This window comes from Ochotona princeps, chromosome X (assembly GCF_030435755.1).
Source record: "Ochotona princeps isolate mOchPri1 chromosome X, mOchPri1.hap1, whole genome shotgun sequence".
In the NCBI taxonomy this organism is placed as follows: domain Eukaryota; kingdom Metazoa; phylum Chordata; class Mammalia; order Lagomorpha; family Ochotonidae; genus Ochotona; species Ochotona princeps.
The window spans coordinates 103,479,690-103,494,774 of record NC_080865.1 but is presented as its reverse complement, the minus strand read 5'-3'; the positions used below and the strand labels follow the sequence as shown (position 1 = coordinate 103,494,774).

Below are 15,085 nucleotides of genomic sequence, written 5' to 3'. Positions count from 1 at the left end.
CTCAAAGATGGGCATGTCTTGGCAGTGAAAATAGCATCCACGGGGAAGAAACGGGAACTAAAGGTTATCTTTCTGTGATCTGCAAACAGACATCTGAGGGCCAGACAAGCTTACTGTCACACGCCCAGGCACAGCTAAGGATGTGGTCACTGAGCCACACAACATAGCTGTGAGTGACGTCATGAGCACCTCTGAGGCGCACCAAGAGTGTTCCCAATGTGGCCGGGCGCAGTCTTCCTCTGCGACAACTTGCATGAGCGGCAACAAGACACGTATCTGTACACGGGCCCATCTGAGCAGACCTAGCCATCAGCAGTTGGAAGACAGCAAAGCAGAAATGTGGGAGCAGAGCAGCAATTTGGCATTCTGAGCAGACCCATTCCTCAGCAGCTGGAAGATAGCGCAGCCAAAAGGTGGGGAGAGATACCCAGGAGAAAGCAGGGTAGGAGTAGGGAGTTGGTAATTTGAACAGATCCATCAATAGCTGGAAGATACCAACGCAGAAAAGCTGGGCGTGGCTGGAGGGGGTGCATGCAGAGGCCCAATCTGAGCAGATCTAGCCCATCAGTAGTTGGAAGACAGCAAAGCAGAAATCTGGTGGGTGGGGGGCATGAGGAAAAAGGCTACCTGGCAGAAATTGGCAGAGCGAGAGAGCTTGCCAGTCTGAGCAGGTCTATCCATCAGTACTTGCAAGCCACCAACAGAACGCTGGTGAGTTGGAGGATACCCAAGAGAAAGCAGGGTAGGTGTAGGGAGTTGGCAACTTGAGCAGATCCATCCATCAGTAGCCTGAAAGTACCAAATAGAACGTGGTGGGGGGAGGTGTCAAGAAGGTCTCGACCAACCCGCCTGGCAGGGACCACTGTGGGCAGCCACAGTCACCCGACTCAGTCTTGGTGATGCCAAAATGAGAGTGAACTGAACACCGGCTGCTGAGCAAATCAGAGAGGTCAGTGACAGCCTCCGCCATCTTCAAGAGTGCGAGCGCCACAGGGGTGGATCACAGTCTCTGCACTCGTCCAGGGCCAGAACTGGCAGAAGGATGTACCTGTCGGTAGACAGGAGGCTCTTCTGGGAACTGAAAGTGTAAGCCTGCACATTTTGAGAAAAGAGGGAAGTCAAGCAGCCGTCCTCCTATCCCCTTCCTCCACCCACCCTCAGCAGCTGGCTGTGCACCTCCCTGTGACATCACAAGACAAAGATGAGGCTTCAGCGGCTGCTTGGCCGACCACTCATACTTTAGAACCTCGTGCACAGAATATTCCGGGCAGCACACTTGAGACCAAAGCCATTTTCGACTCGCCAGCGGAGTGACAACAGCTTTGGGTGCACAATGTCCCCAAGGCTGGTTTAGCTCCACGGCTAGGGGTGGCAATCTAGAAGAGCCTGAGGACAACCTGACACCCTCTGCCAACGAAGGGCCACTTATCGAGGTGCTGTCTGATTCTTCACCCGTTCCAAGCGCGGATTCAAGGTAGCCTCTGGTCCAGGTTGGCGAGGAGGCCATGAGCCAGGCTCCCGCTCCCAGCCTGCAGGCTTCAGGCTCCCAAGAACAACTGGCAATCAGCATGGAAGGCAGCGGGATCCCTTTGGGGCTGTCCTTCCCCAGGAAGCTCTGGATTGTGGTAGAGGATCCAGCATTTGAGTCTGTGTGCTGGAACAAAGACGGGGACGCCGTGGTCATCGAGGATGACCTTTTCCAGAGGGAAGTCCTTCTTCAGGAAGAGGAAGACAGGATTTTTGAAACGGACAGCCTGAAGGCCTTCATTCGTCAGCTGAGCCTCTACGGCTTCAGCAAAATACGCCCAAGGAACGCTGCTCATGGTCCAGAGAACAGGGGCATGCTGGTAAGGTAGAAAGCATTGCTCTTTCCCACGTCCTGTCACTCAGACATCTTTGTAGCGCACCAGGTCAGCGCTACACTGTATGTGTTCAATTCCCTAGCACTGCCTCTTCAGACGCGAGACCTTATTTACTGAAAGGTCAAAGTCTAAACGTGAAAGTAGGCCGATTCTGACGGGAACTCACAGTCCGCTGGGAGAGGCTCCGCAGGCGGGGAAGCTCCCAGAGGCCAGCAAATGTCCAGTAGATGCACCACCGCCTTAACCTAGCAACTGTTTGTCTTCCGTGCGCTGGTGCTGCCTGGCATCCCAACACTTCCCAGAAACAAATTTTATCCCAGCAGGACTAACATCTTCCATTTTGTTTCAGACATATCGCAATAAGAATTTCCAGAGAGACAAGCCTGCCCTTCTCATGAATATCCAAAGCAAAGGAGACCAGCGGCGCTTCAGCCGGCAAGCCTTGTGCGGATCAAGTGCGAAGAGGAAGGAGCTAGCTACCAGGCGCTCCCCCCACATGCACCCCAACAGAGAGGACGAAGAAGTGGAAAGGAGGGCCCAGGAGGAAGCGACCAGTGTCCAGAGACCCAGTGCCAGCCATTCACTCATGTTCTGTGGCATCTGGTCCATGAGTAATCTCACAGTGCGACCCCTGAGAATCTACACCGCTCAGGAGCCACGTGGCCCTAGTGGCGAGGCCACTACTTCCAATGTCGTGCACACACCTCTGAGTCCCACCGCAACGCACGGCGCTGGGGAAGCAGCCAGCAGCCCCGCAGCCTATCCCGATTACGACTCCATGATTTCGTTGTACAACACCTGTTACTCCACCCTCGTAGCTGCCCTCAACACCATGACTTCCAATGAGCCCCCAGAGCAGGAGGCTTCCGCTGATGACAGGCGTGTCATCTGCGAGCGGGTCAGGGACGATCCACCTCTGTGAACTCGCACAGCAGTGCTTAATGGCGATCAATTTAGGAGTGATTAATAGAGATCATTTCCCAACAACCACCTGTCTGCAGTCCTAATAAAATATAAATACTCATGAGATTCGAAAAAACAATATAAATGAGAGTCCCGGTCCATGTTCTTGCTAACTGCTCACACGGTACGGAATCGTTTTTCCTTACTACACTGAGATACCCGCCGCAAGCTGACTTCATACAGAGGCTTAGTGTACTCAGCTTTGCAGGCTGGAAGCTCAGGAGCGAGGGCCCCTGCCCACTGGGCCTTGGCGGGCTGGGGGCAGGGCTGACGGCAGCTGCTGTGCTGTCACGGTGGGGACTCCTGCAGGAGTATGAGGTCACACCACAAAGCAGGAAGCCAGAGACTGGGTTCCACCGCTCCCTTCGAGGACAGGTGGGCGTGGGGAGACACATGCCCAGGATCTAAGGACCTCCTCCTAGGTTCCACCTATGAAAGCTCCACCATTGGGCCTGGCATTGTGGCACAGCAGGTTAGGCTACCACCTTAGGCCTCTGCTCCCATGTTGGAGACCTGGAAGAAGCTCCTGGCTTCAGCCTGGTGTGTGCCTGTTTTGTTTTTTTTAAACATACGTTTTTATTGCATTTCCTTTTTTTTAAAATTAATTACATTGCATTATGTGATACATTTTTTATGCACTGGGATTCCCCCCGCCCCTCCCCACATCCTCCCCCCACGGCGAATTGCTCCACCTTGTTGCGTTTCCACAGTTCAAATTCAGTTGACATTCTTTCATGAGGTATTTACCAAGCATAAAGTCCAGCATCTTACTGTCCTGGTAAGTTCAATGGTTTTTTGGTGAGACCATCTCTGGTCTGAAGCTAGAGCCGGCAGGGTATCATCCCAATCAATTAAAAGCCATGCGCCTGCTGTTAACAGCCATTTGGGGAGTGGACCAGCAGACAGAAGAAGGGATACCACTGCCTAGTACTGCCACCCTAGGGAACCCCACTTCCAACACATGAACCTTTATGTCAAGTCACTGCAAACCACGGACTAGAGTATACTAACTCACTGGCAGGGGCCCGAGGAAGCAGAAAATTCTAACATGGTGCTGTGGTCCCTGTTGCGCTCTCTCTCTCTCTCTCTCTCTCTCTCTGTCTCTCTCTCTCTCTCAAAGCAACAGGCTTTCCACATACTTGGCAAGTGATCTTGCTAGGAAGTGCTGAGAGAAGCCCAAAGAGATCCAGTGTGCTGGGACTTGCTGTTGGTCAGGAGACAGAAGGGCCTGCCTTCTGGCATCGGGGGTATCAGCTGACACTATTCACGGATCTCGCAACGAGATGTTCTGCTTGGGGCCCTCAGTGTTGCCAGCAAGTTTCAGATCTCTGAGCGTCGCTATCCAGCACCCAGGGGCCCTGCAAAGAGGAATGCCCCCACTGTCTGCCAGTCCATTCAGTGCCCAGGGAAGGGGGCAGAGCTCTCACAGAGAACAACCCCTTAGAAACACTGCTAAGGAAACACTGGGGAAAGAGAGGCTTGCTATCAAATGAATACCACCCCATCACTTCTGAAAGTGAATCTCGCGGCCCAACGTGGTAGACTCGTGGCTAAAGCCTCTCCTTGCATGTGCCGGAATTCCATTTGGGCGCCAGTTCATGTCCTGCCTGCTCCAATTCCCATCCAGTTCCCTGCTTGTGGCCTGGGAAGGCAGTTGAGGGTGGCCCAAAGCCTTGAGACCCTGCACCGCGTGGGAGACCCAGGGGAGGCTCCTGGCTTCTGGATTCGGACTGGCTCAGCTCTGCTTGGCCACTGCAGCCACTCGGGGCGTGAACCAGTGAACAGATCTCTTGTCTCTCCTCTCTCCTCCTCTCTGCAAATCTACCTTTCCAATAAAAATGAATAAATCTTTCAAAAGACAGAGCGTGAACCTCCCTCTAGCACATGTGTATTTAGGAGCCTTCGCTTGAGCAGCCAGCAGCTGGTCATGTGACACGTGTGACACACGAGCTTCCCGATTGCAGATCACGTTCCGAGCAGAGCGAGGGCGCCCCAGGGGGACAGCAGCTCTGTGTCTGACTTAGCTTTACCCCGCACACGTAATCACTAATGGCTGGGCAGTCTCAGGCACACGTTCAGTGCCCGCTCCCAGACACCCGACAACATGCCCTGGATGCTGTTCAGACACGTGCTGAACAAAGAGAGGGGAAACACACGGAGCAGCTGCAAACACTGCACAGTCATCTTCAGCGCGTTTATTTGAATGGCGCATCAGCAGGACCGCAATCAGCATCGAGCCAAGACATTTCCTAGAAGCCTTTCCTTACCGTTGACACAAGGCCAGTGAGCTCAGACAAGCCCAGCCCCTCTGCTGCACGGGAGTAAAGCAGTCCATGGATACGAACTGCACCTCGTGTAGCAGTCTTCCGCAGTGGCAACTCTGACTTGATCTTACTGCTAGGAACCCGTACCAGGCTGCTGAGCTGCCCCGTCAGCGACGCTCCCCTGAGGGCTGCACGCTCATCACGCCTTGTGTCCCGGAGGGATCAGGTGCTCCGGGAGGTCCACCTGGAACACATCCTTCCCTCCTGGCCAAGGGACGGGCCGCAGCAGCCACCTGGGGTTGGAGATGGCTGTCAGGTACTTCTGCTGGAGGTTGGTCAGGAGAGCCTGGCTTTCCAGTTCCACAACCTCCTGAGGAGCCAAGTCCTCGGGGCACTGCCATGTCTCCCCAATGTCAACGAGCCCTGTGCAGAGAGAGAGACGCACCGCTGACGCTGCCTTCCCTGCACAGGGCCTACTGTGTAACCACGGGGCTGTGGGAGCTGTGCAGTGCTGCTGACCAAGCTGACGTCAGCGAGGGGCATGCGTGAGCAGGCTCCTTGTCACTGAGCACGCATGACATTCTCACAAGGGCTCGGGGAGCCCTGGGCGAGGCAGACAGAAGGCTCCCGAAAAAAAGGCGGCCCTCGTTGGGGCTGCAAAAGCGAAGCATGGGTCCCAGCGCCACTGCTGATAGGGTGCCAACAGGCAACAGGAAGCCCAAGCAGGTGGCAGGTGATAGGAGACAGGCGTTGCAAGAGAGGAGGCCTCTCGCACTGAGAGGCGAGGGGACGCGCCCGGGACACTGATGGCCCTGGAGGTGGGGCAGGCCCGTGAGGCCAGGCAGGAAGCCTGCCCCGGGAGGGCACCAGACATGCTCTGGACTGCACTGCACTTGCTCCCACGCACACCTGCGTGCACACGCACACAAAGATGCCACATGCGGACACGAACCTAAGGCAGCCCGTCAGACTCCGATGGGAAAATGAGGCCCCCGGCTACCTGTCCCAAGGCATGCTGCTTCAGCACACCGCACAAACACACCCACTGGTTCCCAGGAAAGCCACTGCCAAGCTCAGGTACCTGTTCACTCACCGGCTACCACTCCCCGGCCGAACCTCTCTCCTTCCTGAAGCAAGGCCTGGATCTGGGCGGGAGTCATCCCGAGTCTTTCCACCAGCAGTTCCTGCCAGGCCACGTCTTCCCAGTCCCGGTGGGCGATGTGGACGGCGATGGTACGGTTCCGGTGGCCGCTAAGCAGAGGACGCCACCGCGTCTCCACAGTCTTGACTCCGTTTAACACAAAGCCCGCATAAGGCTGTCGGAAGGAGAGGCAGCCAAACTTCATCTCTCGCCAGCTCCCAGGGCCCTGGGGGTGGGGGGCCTGCGGAAACACAGAATCACATGCCAGCCCTCCATTTTCGCAGCCAGGGAGCCTGACCGTTCCTCCACGCCTCCCCTGAGACATGGTCACCAAGCCGCACTGACCTCACGGCTTGCCGCCTTCCACTGGCCATCACTTACTCACGGAGGGCCCGCATCGTGCAGGCACGGAACAAGAGCCTGGGCTCACGCAGCTCCACCAGACGGGGCCTCTGGGGAGCTTGGGGAACAGGGCAGCACAGGAAAGGTCCAGCAATGATGGCGCGTGGTGAATGCTACAACTGGGGTCACCAAGCTCAAGGGACCGCAGAGGAAGGCAGGCCCCCTTGGTTGCGTGAGGGTTGGGGCTGCACAGCCAACGGGGGCAGGCACTGCAGCCACCGCCTCTCCCCGCAGAGGCGCCATGCTGGGTTCTGCTTCTCTTCCCGCCCCCCACCCTTGCCAATGCGCTCAGCTCCCAGGCACCGCTGCCCCACCACAAGGTCGGCCTGGTTCTGCTCGGCTCCCCCCCACCCCCAGGGCTGCTGAGGACAAAGCCTTGGGAGCCCAGCTCAGCACACATCTCCGATGGCTGCCACCAGGTGGGCCTCCTGATCCCACCAGCCCTCAAGGACCTGCCCCACGGGTGCAGCTGAGAAAGGAATAGTGAGCGAGAGGAGGGGCCCCCAGTGAGTGTGCCTCTGCTAGAGCCAGCCCCGGGCCTGTGATCCTGCAGTTCAACCCTTGCCTTGCACAGCAGGATCTGCTCCCAGGCCCCTCGGGGCTGAGGAGTGACAGCACAGCCACCTGGGCCCTGCTTTCACACTGCCACACCTTGGTCCTTGCTGCTTCCGCGCGTCCCTTGGCACGGCATCAGCTCGCTCTGAGCAGCAGGCAGTACCGTGCAGCAAAGGCAGCAGCAGTCCTCAGGGACAGGGAACCACGAGCTGGAAGCCCAAACCTCAGCCCGAGCACCAGATCGCTGGCAGCCTCGGTTTGCACGTGGCTGGGAGGACGGAGACCAGGCACTGAGAGCCCCCAGGCAGGACCTGGCCTCTGATCAGACACTCACCCAAGGTGGCAACTCTCATCATCACCATCTTCTTCACTGGGCCAGCAGCCCCCTCCCCAGCGCTCCACCCCACCCGGGAGCCATCTTCCTCCACTCCGGCTTGAGCCTCCCTGTCGTCTCAGCGAGGACAGGAGCTTACCAGTGTTCGTGTCCTGGAGCTTTGAGCAAATGGGCCCGCCCTCAGAAGACCAGGCGCGGTCGGGAGGGAAGCTACCCGGGCTTCACCGCTTTCCTGCAGGCAGGCCTGCAGGCCCCGCTGACCCCCATCCCCCTTCCCTGGGCTCCTCAGGCCCAGCCGGGATGCCCAAACCCTGCCCCTGCCCGTGCAGCTCACTCCAGGCCCAGTCCCGCTGCTGTGCGCACTCTGTATTGCTGCTTCTGACTCCTGCCAGGAAACTCTGCTTCCAGAGAACGAAGCCTGCACACTCCTCGTTGCAGGAGGACACATGCTTCTCTGAGCCCAGGCGCCTTTCTCTGAGCCGCGGCACAGCAGGCAGCCGCGCACGGGGCGGTCATGGGCTCCCGCTAACTCCTCTTGCTCCTCACCAACCAACAGTTCCCAACAGGCACCCACGACCGACCACCATCAGTTCTGTAGTCCCGACGTGGCGCTCCACTCTCCTGACCAGCTCCCGGCCAGGCTTCCTGCTGACCTGCTCTGCCTCCCCAGACACAGGCCGCTCCTTCTCAGTCCCAGCCTTACCAGGCCAGGTCACAGCCCAGACTTGGGACCCTATCTGGGGCTACCCCAAGATGACCTGCCTCCACCTAAGTGGCGTCACCATCTACCTGGGGCTGCTGCTCCACACCTATAGGCCACCCACCCTCCCCTTCCTTCCAGTCCCCACGGCACATGGCGCTGCCTCAAACCTTCTCTGGACCTCACCCCTTTCCACAAGCCTCCATGGTCACCATTCGCTGCCTGCCCCCATCACCTGGGCAGCGTTCTCAGGGCCTTGGCTGGTGCCCTCTGCCTCGCCTGTCCATGCCGTGGTGGATGGCCTTGGAACGGGGACAACTGGGGCCCGCCACTAAGGCCCTCCTGCACGGAGCGCAAGAGGCTGCCATTTCTCCCTGGGGCAATCCTTCAGGGTCTGCTGCCCGGGCCACTTCCTGCATTCCTGTCACCCGCACCCCACCGCTCTGCAGCCACATGCCTCACATCCACCCAGGGCACACGCCAACTCCACCCCCAGCCCAAGGCCTTCGTGGGCCGTGGTAAGTCCCACTGCATACTCAGAAAATGCCCACTTTGAAGGGCTAACCTGAGCACTGAGAATGCGTGGAAAGACGGGGCCTTCTCAGAGGTCACCATGTCGGAAGGACACGGGTCAACACCCAATGCAACTGGGACATGCAGAGACAGCTAGCCACATTCCCAGGGAGGACAGCGTGAGAAGAGGAAGGCAGACCAGAGAGGCTTCCTCACGGCAAGGAGCACCATCGAGTCCCAGGCAGGCAGCACCAGGCAGCAGCAGGCGGCAGCAGCAATAGGACACATCCTCACGGCCCTCGGGAGACAAGGACCCCGCCAGTAACACCGTGTTCTCCGACTTCAGGGCCCCCCGAGCTGTGTGGCACAGCAGCGTGCTGCCGTTGACCCAGCGCGGCGTTGCACACCCACCCTCAGCTATGGGACACTGCCTGAGCACGTCACGGGGCAGAGCGCCCTCCTCCCACGACCCGCACCGTGAGCACTCTGGATCGGAACACCTTCCCCTGCCTCCATCCTCACTGCCTCTGTGCTGTCGCACCGCTGTTCATCTCAGAGCCGGGCGAGCCACTGCTCCACAGACACGGGGAGACTGGCACGCTGCTTTCCGTTTTCTGCCACGAGCAATGGCATCGGCCCTGACATTCCCTGAGGCCGTGGTGCAGAGGCTGCCTCTCAGAGCGAGCGCATCGAAGACGCTGCCCTGCGCCACCCACGGCCTCGCACAAAGCCTCACCAGGGTATACTGCACTCACCAAGGGAGGCTCTCACACACCTGTCAGCCCTGACCAGGGTGCTGCTGCTGCTGCTGGGTGACAGAGTCACCCCAGCCCTGGGCTCGGAGTTACTTCTGAGGGGGCCTGAGTACAGAAACCGTGGTCCAGCCATTTCTACTTGTACTCAGAGATGCAACAAGGACGTGGGTCTGCCCAGCCCCTCAGCTTCCCAGGCACGTCACCACAATCCCACGTGACCTGCACAGGTGTGGTGCAGGCGCCCAGAACCGAGGCACCCTTGGAGGCAACAGGGCGCTCCAGCTCCTGCTGCCTGGCACTGCACGCAGCACCCGCTTTTGGCCTGAGCAGGGGGCATCCTTCTGCCTGCCTCGGGAGCCCTGCACCAACACAACGGACGAGGGAAAAGGTCTCCGCGCACAAGACAGCACCGTGGCCTAATGGCACGGGAAGGGCTTGTCCCAGCACAGGCCGCAGGCCAACAACAGTGGGCGGCCAGCATACGGGGCACACGCGGCTCCTGCTATCACGGCGGCGGGAGCCTGTCTGAGGCAAGGACCACGTACAGCGCCAGGCAGCAAGAGGAAGCCGGATCTAAGAGGAGGAAGATGCTCCTGTCCCCGCCCCCCTCGCCCACAGCGCTGCAGGGCAGAGGTCAGGGAGCCCAGGCCCCTGCGTGTAAGTGTAGGCAGGGCCCAGCAGCCGCGGGTCCCACAGCACACAGGCCACCAAGTGTGGCCCCTCATGGCCTCGGGGCCAAGTTCGGGCTGGGGCGTGTGCAGCAGTCTACTCGCTTGCCACACCCCAGGGACACGCTTTGAAGCTGCCAGGGAGGGGAGGCTGGCTGGCAGGAGGGCACAGGCAAGATGGCTTCCAGAGCACCTCAGCCCAGAGGGGCGGTCTGCAGAAGGCAGACACACAAGCGCTGGCATGACATGTCAGGCTGCCTTTGGCTGTGTCTGGGCACACTGACCTAATGGTCCCCGGAGTGGAAGCACTAGCGGGTACATCTGCGGACATGCAAGGGCAGTTCTCAGCAAGGCTGCCAGCCAGGCCCTGGACAACCGGCTTCTGTTCAACGAGGGACGGGCCACAGCCAGGGAAGGGGGTGGCCGTCGGAGCCAGGGCTCCATGGCCATTCCTGTCCACGGCGCGGCCAGAGCTGCGGGCACCATGGCCCGCTACAGCGGGAACTGTAACCATGGCTTCGATCCGGCTTTCAATGGTCACTTTGAAGGAAGCCTATGTAAGCACACACGCAGATGTCACGTAGTGCCCACACCCACATACCTAATCACTAGGCACGCGGTGTCCACACCCACCTACGTACTTACTAGGCACGTGGTGCCCACACCCACGTAAGTTCGCAGAAGGTTCATAATGCCCAGACCCACCTACGTACTTATTAGGCATGTGGTGCCCACACCCACGTAACTTCGCAGTATGCATGTGGAGTCCACACGCATATAGCTATGTACAAGGCATGCAGTGCCCACACACAGCTACCTACCTACCAGGTACGTGGTGCCCACCCCCACGTATTTATGCACCAGGTACATGGTGCCTGCACCCACGTACTTATGCAGAAGACATGCAGTGCCTACACCCACGTACCTACGTACCAGGCACACAGTGCACACATCACATACCTAAGCACTAGGCATGCAGTGCCCACACCCCCCCTACGTATACACTAGGCACGCAGTGCCCACAGCACGTACCTATGTAAAAGGCACGCAGTGCCCACATCACGTACCTATGCACCAGGCATGCAGTGCCCACACCCACCTATGCACACACTAGGCACACAGTGCCCACACCCACCTATGCACACACTAGGCACGCGGTGCCCACATCCACGTACTTATGTAAAAGGCACGCAGTGCCCATATCACGTACCTATGCACCAGGCATGCGGTGCCCACACCCACCTACGTACTTACTAGGCACGCGGTGCCCACACCCACCTGTGCACACACTAGGCACGCGGTGCCCACAGCACGTACCTATGTACCAGGCACCCACCTACGTACAAGGCATGCAGTACCCACGCCCAGCTACCTATGTACATGGCACATGGTGCCCACACCCACCTATGTACTTACTAGGCACGCGGTGCCCACACCCACCTATGCACACACTAGGCACGCGGTGCCCACAGCACGTACCTACATACCAGGCACCCACCTACGTACAAGGCACGCAGTGCCCACACCCACGCACCTATGTACGCACTAGGCACGTATTCGACGGGTCAGTCACAATCATGTAATCCAGTAGAGACGCTCGTACGCGGTCACGCACTGGTGCACGCTGGCATGGGGCACCACTGACTCTGGGATGGCGAGGCGGGCTCCGGGGAGCAGCCGGGGTAGGACGGGGGTTGGAACCCTGAGGCCCGCGGGAGGGGAAAGAAACGGGGCCGGAAGCGGAAGGGGCGGGAAGAGGGGAGCCAATCAGCGTTGTGCAGGCGGGGCCGTGGGAGAGAATGTGGGTGAGGAGGCGGAGCTGCCCTGGTTGGCTGTGAGGGCGTGGGGCGTGGGGGCGTGGTGGCAGGGAAGGGCCGGGGTGGGCGGGGCTGGGAGCTCGTGGGGCGGGGTCCGAGGCGGGGCTCGGAGGGGCGGGGCTGTAAGCTCACGTGGGGCGGGGTCTGAGGCGATGCTCTTGATGGGTCGGTGCTGAGAGTGCGTGCGGGGCGGGGTCTGAGGTGGGGTCTGGAGGGGCGGGACTGAGAGAGCGAGTGGGGAGGGGTCTGAGGCCGGGTTCCCAGGGCAGCAGGCTGGGCTGCACCTCAGGGGCTCCCCGGGAGTGTTTGCAAAGCAGCTGCCTGGGCCTCTTCCTGAGCAAACAGCCCTGAGGGCTGAGCTGTGGGGCCTGTGGTTTGGCAGGCCTTTGTGTCCCTCTGCTGGGGCGGGAGCGTGTGGACCCCGAGGGCAGCAGCTGACAAGATGCAGCCTTGTGTAGCCCCTGTTTGCCAGGGGCTCTTGAACCCCCCCCCCGTCCCCCCCCCCCCCCCGCTGAACTCTGGCTCTTTGCCTTGGGACTAACCCAAAGGTGACCTCGCTCTTCTGGCCTGTGGGGAGCTTCCCACTTCCTGTTCCTGACTGAAGGCTGATGTTGGAGCTGTGATGTCAGGTCTGTGAGTCTGGAGAACTGTTGTGGGGAGGAAAGAAGGAGAAAGCAGGGTGTTGGGATCAGAGCCCTACAGGAACCGCATGAGGTTGATTTTGTGTTGTGTGACATCCTCATCTAGGGAGCCTTGGCCAAATTGATGCTGCTAATACCCTGAGCAGTCTGCTGCTGCTGGGGACCTACCCCAGATAACTGGTCATCACACCCAGCTGATTTCTGGCAGGCATGTGGAATATTACTTGGCGCCATGAACCGTTTTCCCTTGCAGAAATGGGATAAAAGTAGAATTACAAATAGGAAGAACTGGTAGGTGTGTGTACACTTTCATTTTTACTACTGAAATCTGACTATGTGTTCTTGTCAACACGTTCTGCACCCTGTGCTGCCATCCAGTATAGTCATACAAAGCCTGTACCCACTCTCACACTTATTGGGCATTGTGTGGCTTAAGAGTCTCTTGGTTTTGAGGTGTTGGGATTACAGAATACTTGGTGCAATCCACTAATCCAGTCACTTCTCAAATGCTCTTCATGTGCATGGAGCGTGATGCAGATGGAGGAGAGAAGCTGAAAGAGTTTTACGATGCAAGCTGTTCTAAATGGCCCTGCTGTGCTGTACCCTCTGTGTGTTGGGTAACTTTTAATAAAATGGGGTGATGACTGAAAACCACTTCTCAAAGTGTGGCTTTATTCCTAGTCTCATTTTCATGGTCTCCTGGTCCAACCAGCAGAGCCAGTAACTGGACAGGGAGAGGGTCTGGGGATGAAGCACCGACAGGAGACCAGTGATGGTGGAAGTCTCTGTGAAGTCTCCCTTTATTGCTCCTTCACCTCTCCTTATGTACTCTTCCCCCCACATCCTCATTTAGCAGGATATTGGATACAGATAAGTCCAATTAGTCTAGGTGTTTTTAGCCACAAGCCTAGTTCCTGTCCTGCTCAGCCAAATGTGCACCAATCAACTCCTTAGCCCCCAGCAGTCTCTGCTTTGGCCCCTGTGAGGAGTGTGAGTAGAAGTCATTGGACTTCCGGACGGCGCCCGAGCGGCTCAACCCCGGGGCCGCCATGCGGCCTGGAGGGCTCGGGTCCCGCCACGAGTCCAGCCTAGCACAGCCAAGCTTTCCACCACGTACGTACGTACGTACATGGGGTGAGCGGCTCTTTGGCGCCAGGCTGTGCCTGCTGGCCGCCCGGCCAGGAAGTTCTGGAACTTGGTTTCTTTGATATTCTGCATGAGTCGCTCCATGCTGAACCCACAGTACTCTGAGAATGTGTATTAGTCCTTAAGATTCTCAATGGCAGTTAATCTTCCTCTGAAGAACTTGTAGTCACTTTATAGTGCAGATTGCCAACACCAGTTCATTCAAAAGGCAAAACTCCGGGCTTGTCCAGCAGGATACCCCATTACCTGAGAGGATGAGGGATCAGCAGAGGGGTCACAGAAGGCAGGACTTTGACATTGACTGGCATTCGAGAACCATACTCGGCTAGAATGTGTCAGGTATGCGTGGACCAATCCCCTGGACACTCTGACCCCATTGGACGGTTTAGAATGGCCGGTGGAGTCTATGCAGGAGGCATGACAGTCTATGGGGTGCGCTGGGATAACCCAGAGCAACCACTGGCATACTTAACACTGGCTGGGAACAGGCCTGGTTGGGGAGCTTGAGGGAGGCCCTGGCTGGGTGGAGCTTACCACTAAGGGGCGCAGGAACTGGAAGGGGGCTGAGTTCTGGTTGGGTCACAGTTGTAATCCCTTGGCACAGATATGGATTCGGACTTGACGCACCATGCCAGGTTAGACCGCAGCACAGTTTAGTGCTCCGGAGGACCAGGATAGATGTGGGACGGGCTCGGCTAGGTTTCAACCCCAACTGAGCCATATATGAGATATATGTGGGTATGGACGAGCCGTGGCTGGGCTGAAACTCTCAACAGCAGGAACCAGAATGGGTTGAAGAGTGGTGCTGGCCGAAGGACCTGCTGGTATGCGTGAAGCCTGACACCAGGAAGGGGTCTGATGGAGGAATCTGAACAGTTCCTCTGACAGGACACTGACCCTACAAATAAACGCAGGAAGCATGGAGGTAAACAACCCAGCAGAGGCTTTGGAAAGTGACCCACTGGCATACACTTGGCTCGGGTTGGGGCAGACCAGGCTGAGTCAGTCCACGTATCCGAGCGCTGGAACTGTGTGGGGGCCTGGCCAGGTTTGGTTGCGATTAAAAAAAAACCAGTACAAAACACAAAATGCCAAGGCAAAATGGCCTGTGCCAGTAGGGAATGCAGCACCCAACCAGCACACCTCCCACTGGTTTAGGTGAGGGACAAGTGTGTGATGGGCAGAGCCCCGGAGAGTTGCAATACTCATTGGTTCCAATGGAGGTCGGGGCTCAGAATAGATCCAACCCAGGGGTTACAACCACCGGCTGATCGGAGTGATGGACTGTGGCGGGTACTGTGCTTACTAGTAGTACATGTAGGAG

General features: G+C 58.2%; 1 protein-coding gene across 1 annotated transcript; it reads right to left on the bottom strand.

Annotated features, from left to right (window-relative positions):
- Positions 1 to 5,066: 5,066 nt before the first annotated feature.
- LOC131478624 (protein EOLA1-like) lies at positions 5,067 to 7,591 on the bottom strand. Its single transcript, XM_058659125.1, has 2 exons — positions 6,183 to 7,591; positions 5,067 to 5,512 (listed from the first exon to the last, which is right to left on the bottom strand). Exons 1-2 carry the CDS (start codon positions 6,553 to 6,555, stop codon positions 5,289 to 5,291), a joined length of 597 nt encoding a protein of 198 aa, XP_058515108.1. The 5' UTR covers positions 6,556 to 7,591; the 3' UTR covers positions 5,067 to 5,288.
- Positions 7,592 to 15,085: the final 7,494 nt, after the last annotated feature.

Bases quoted from the DNA above. Each gene is read 5' to 3' on its own strand.
- LOC131478624 (XM_058659125.1), bottom strand. From the start codon at position 6,555: ATGTCTCAGGGGAGGCGTGGAGGAACGGTCAGGCTCCCTGGCTGCGAA. The intron at 5,513-6,182 runs GTGAGTGAACAG...CTCTCTGCACAG, and splicing joins CGGCCGGGGAGTGGTAGCCG to GGCTCGTTGACATTGGGGAG.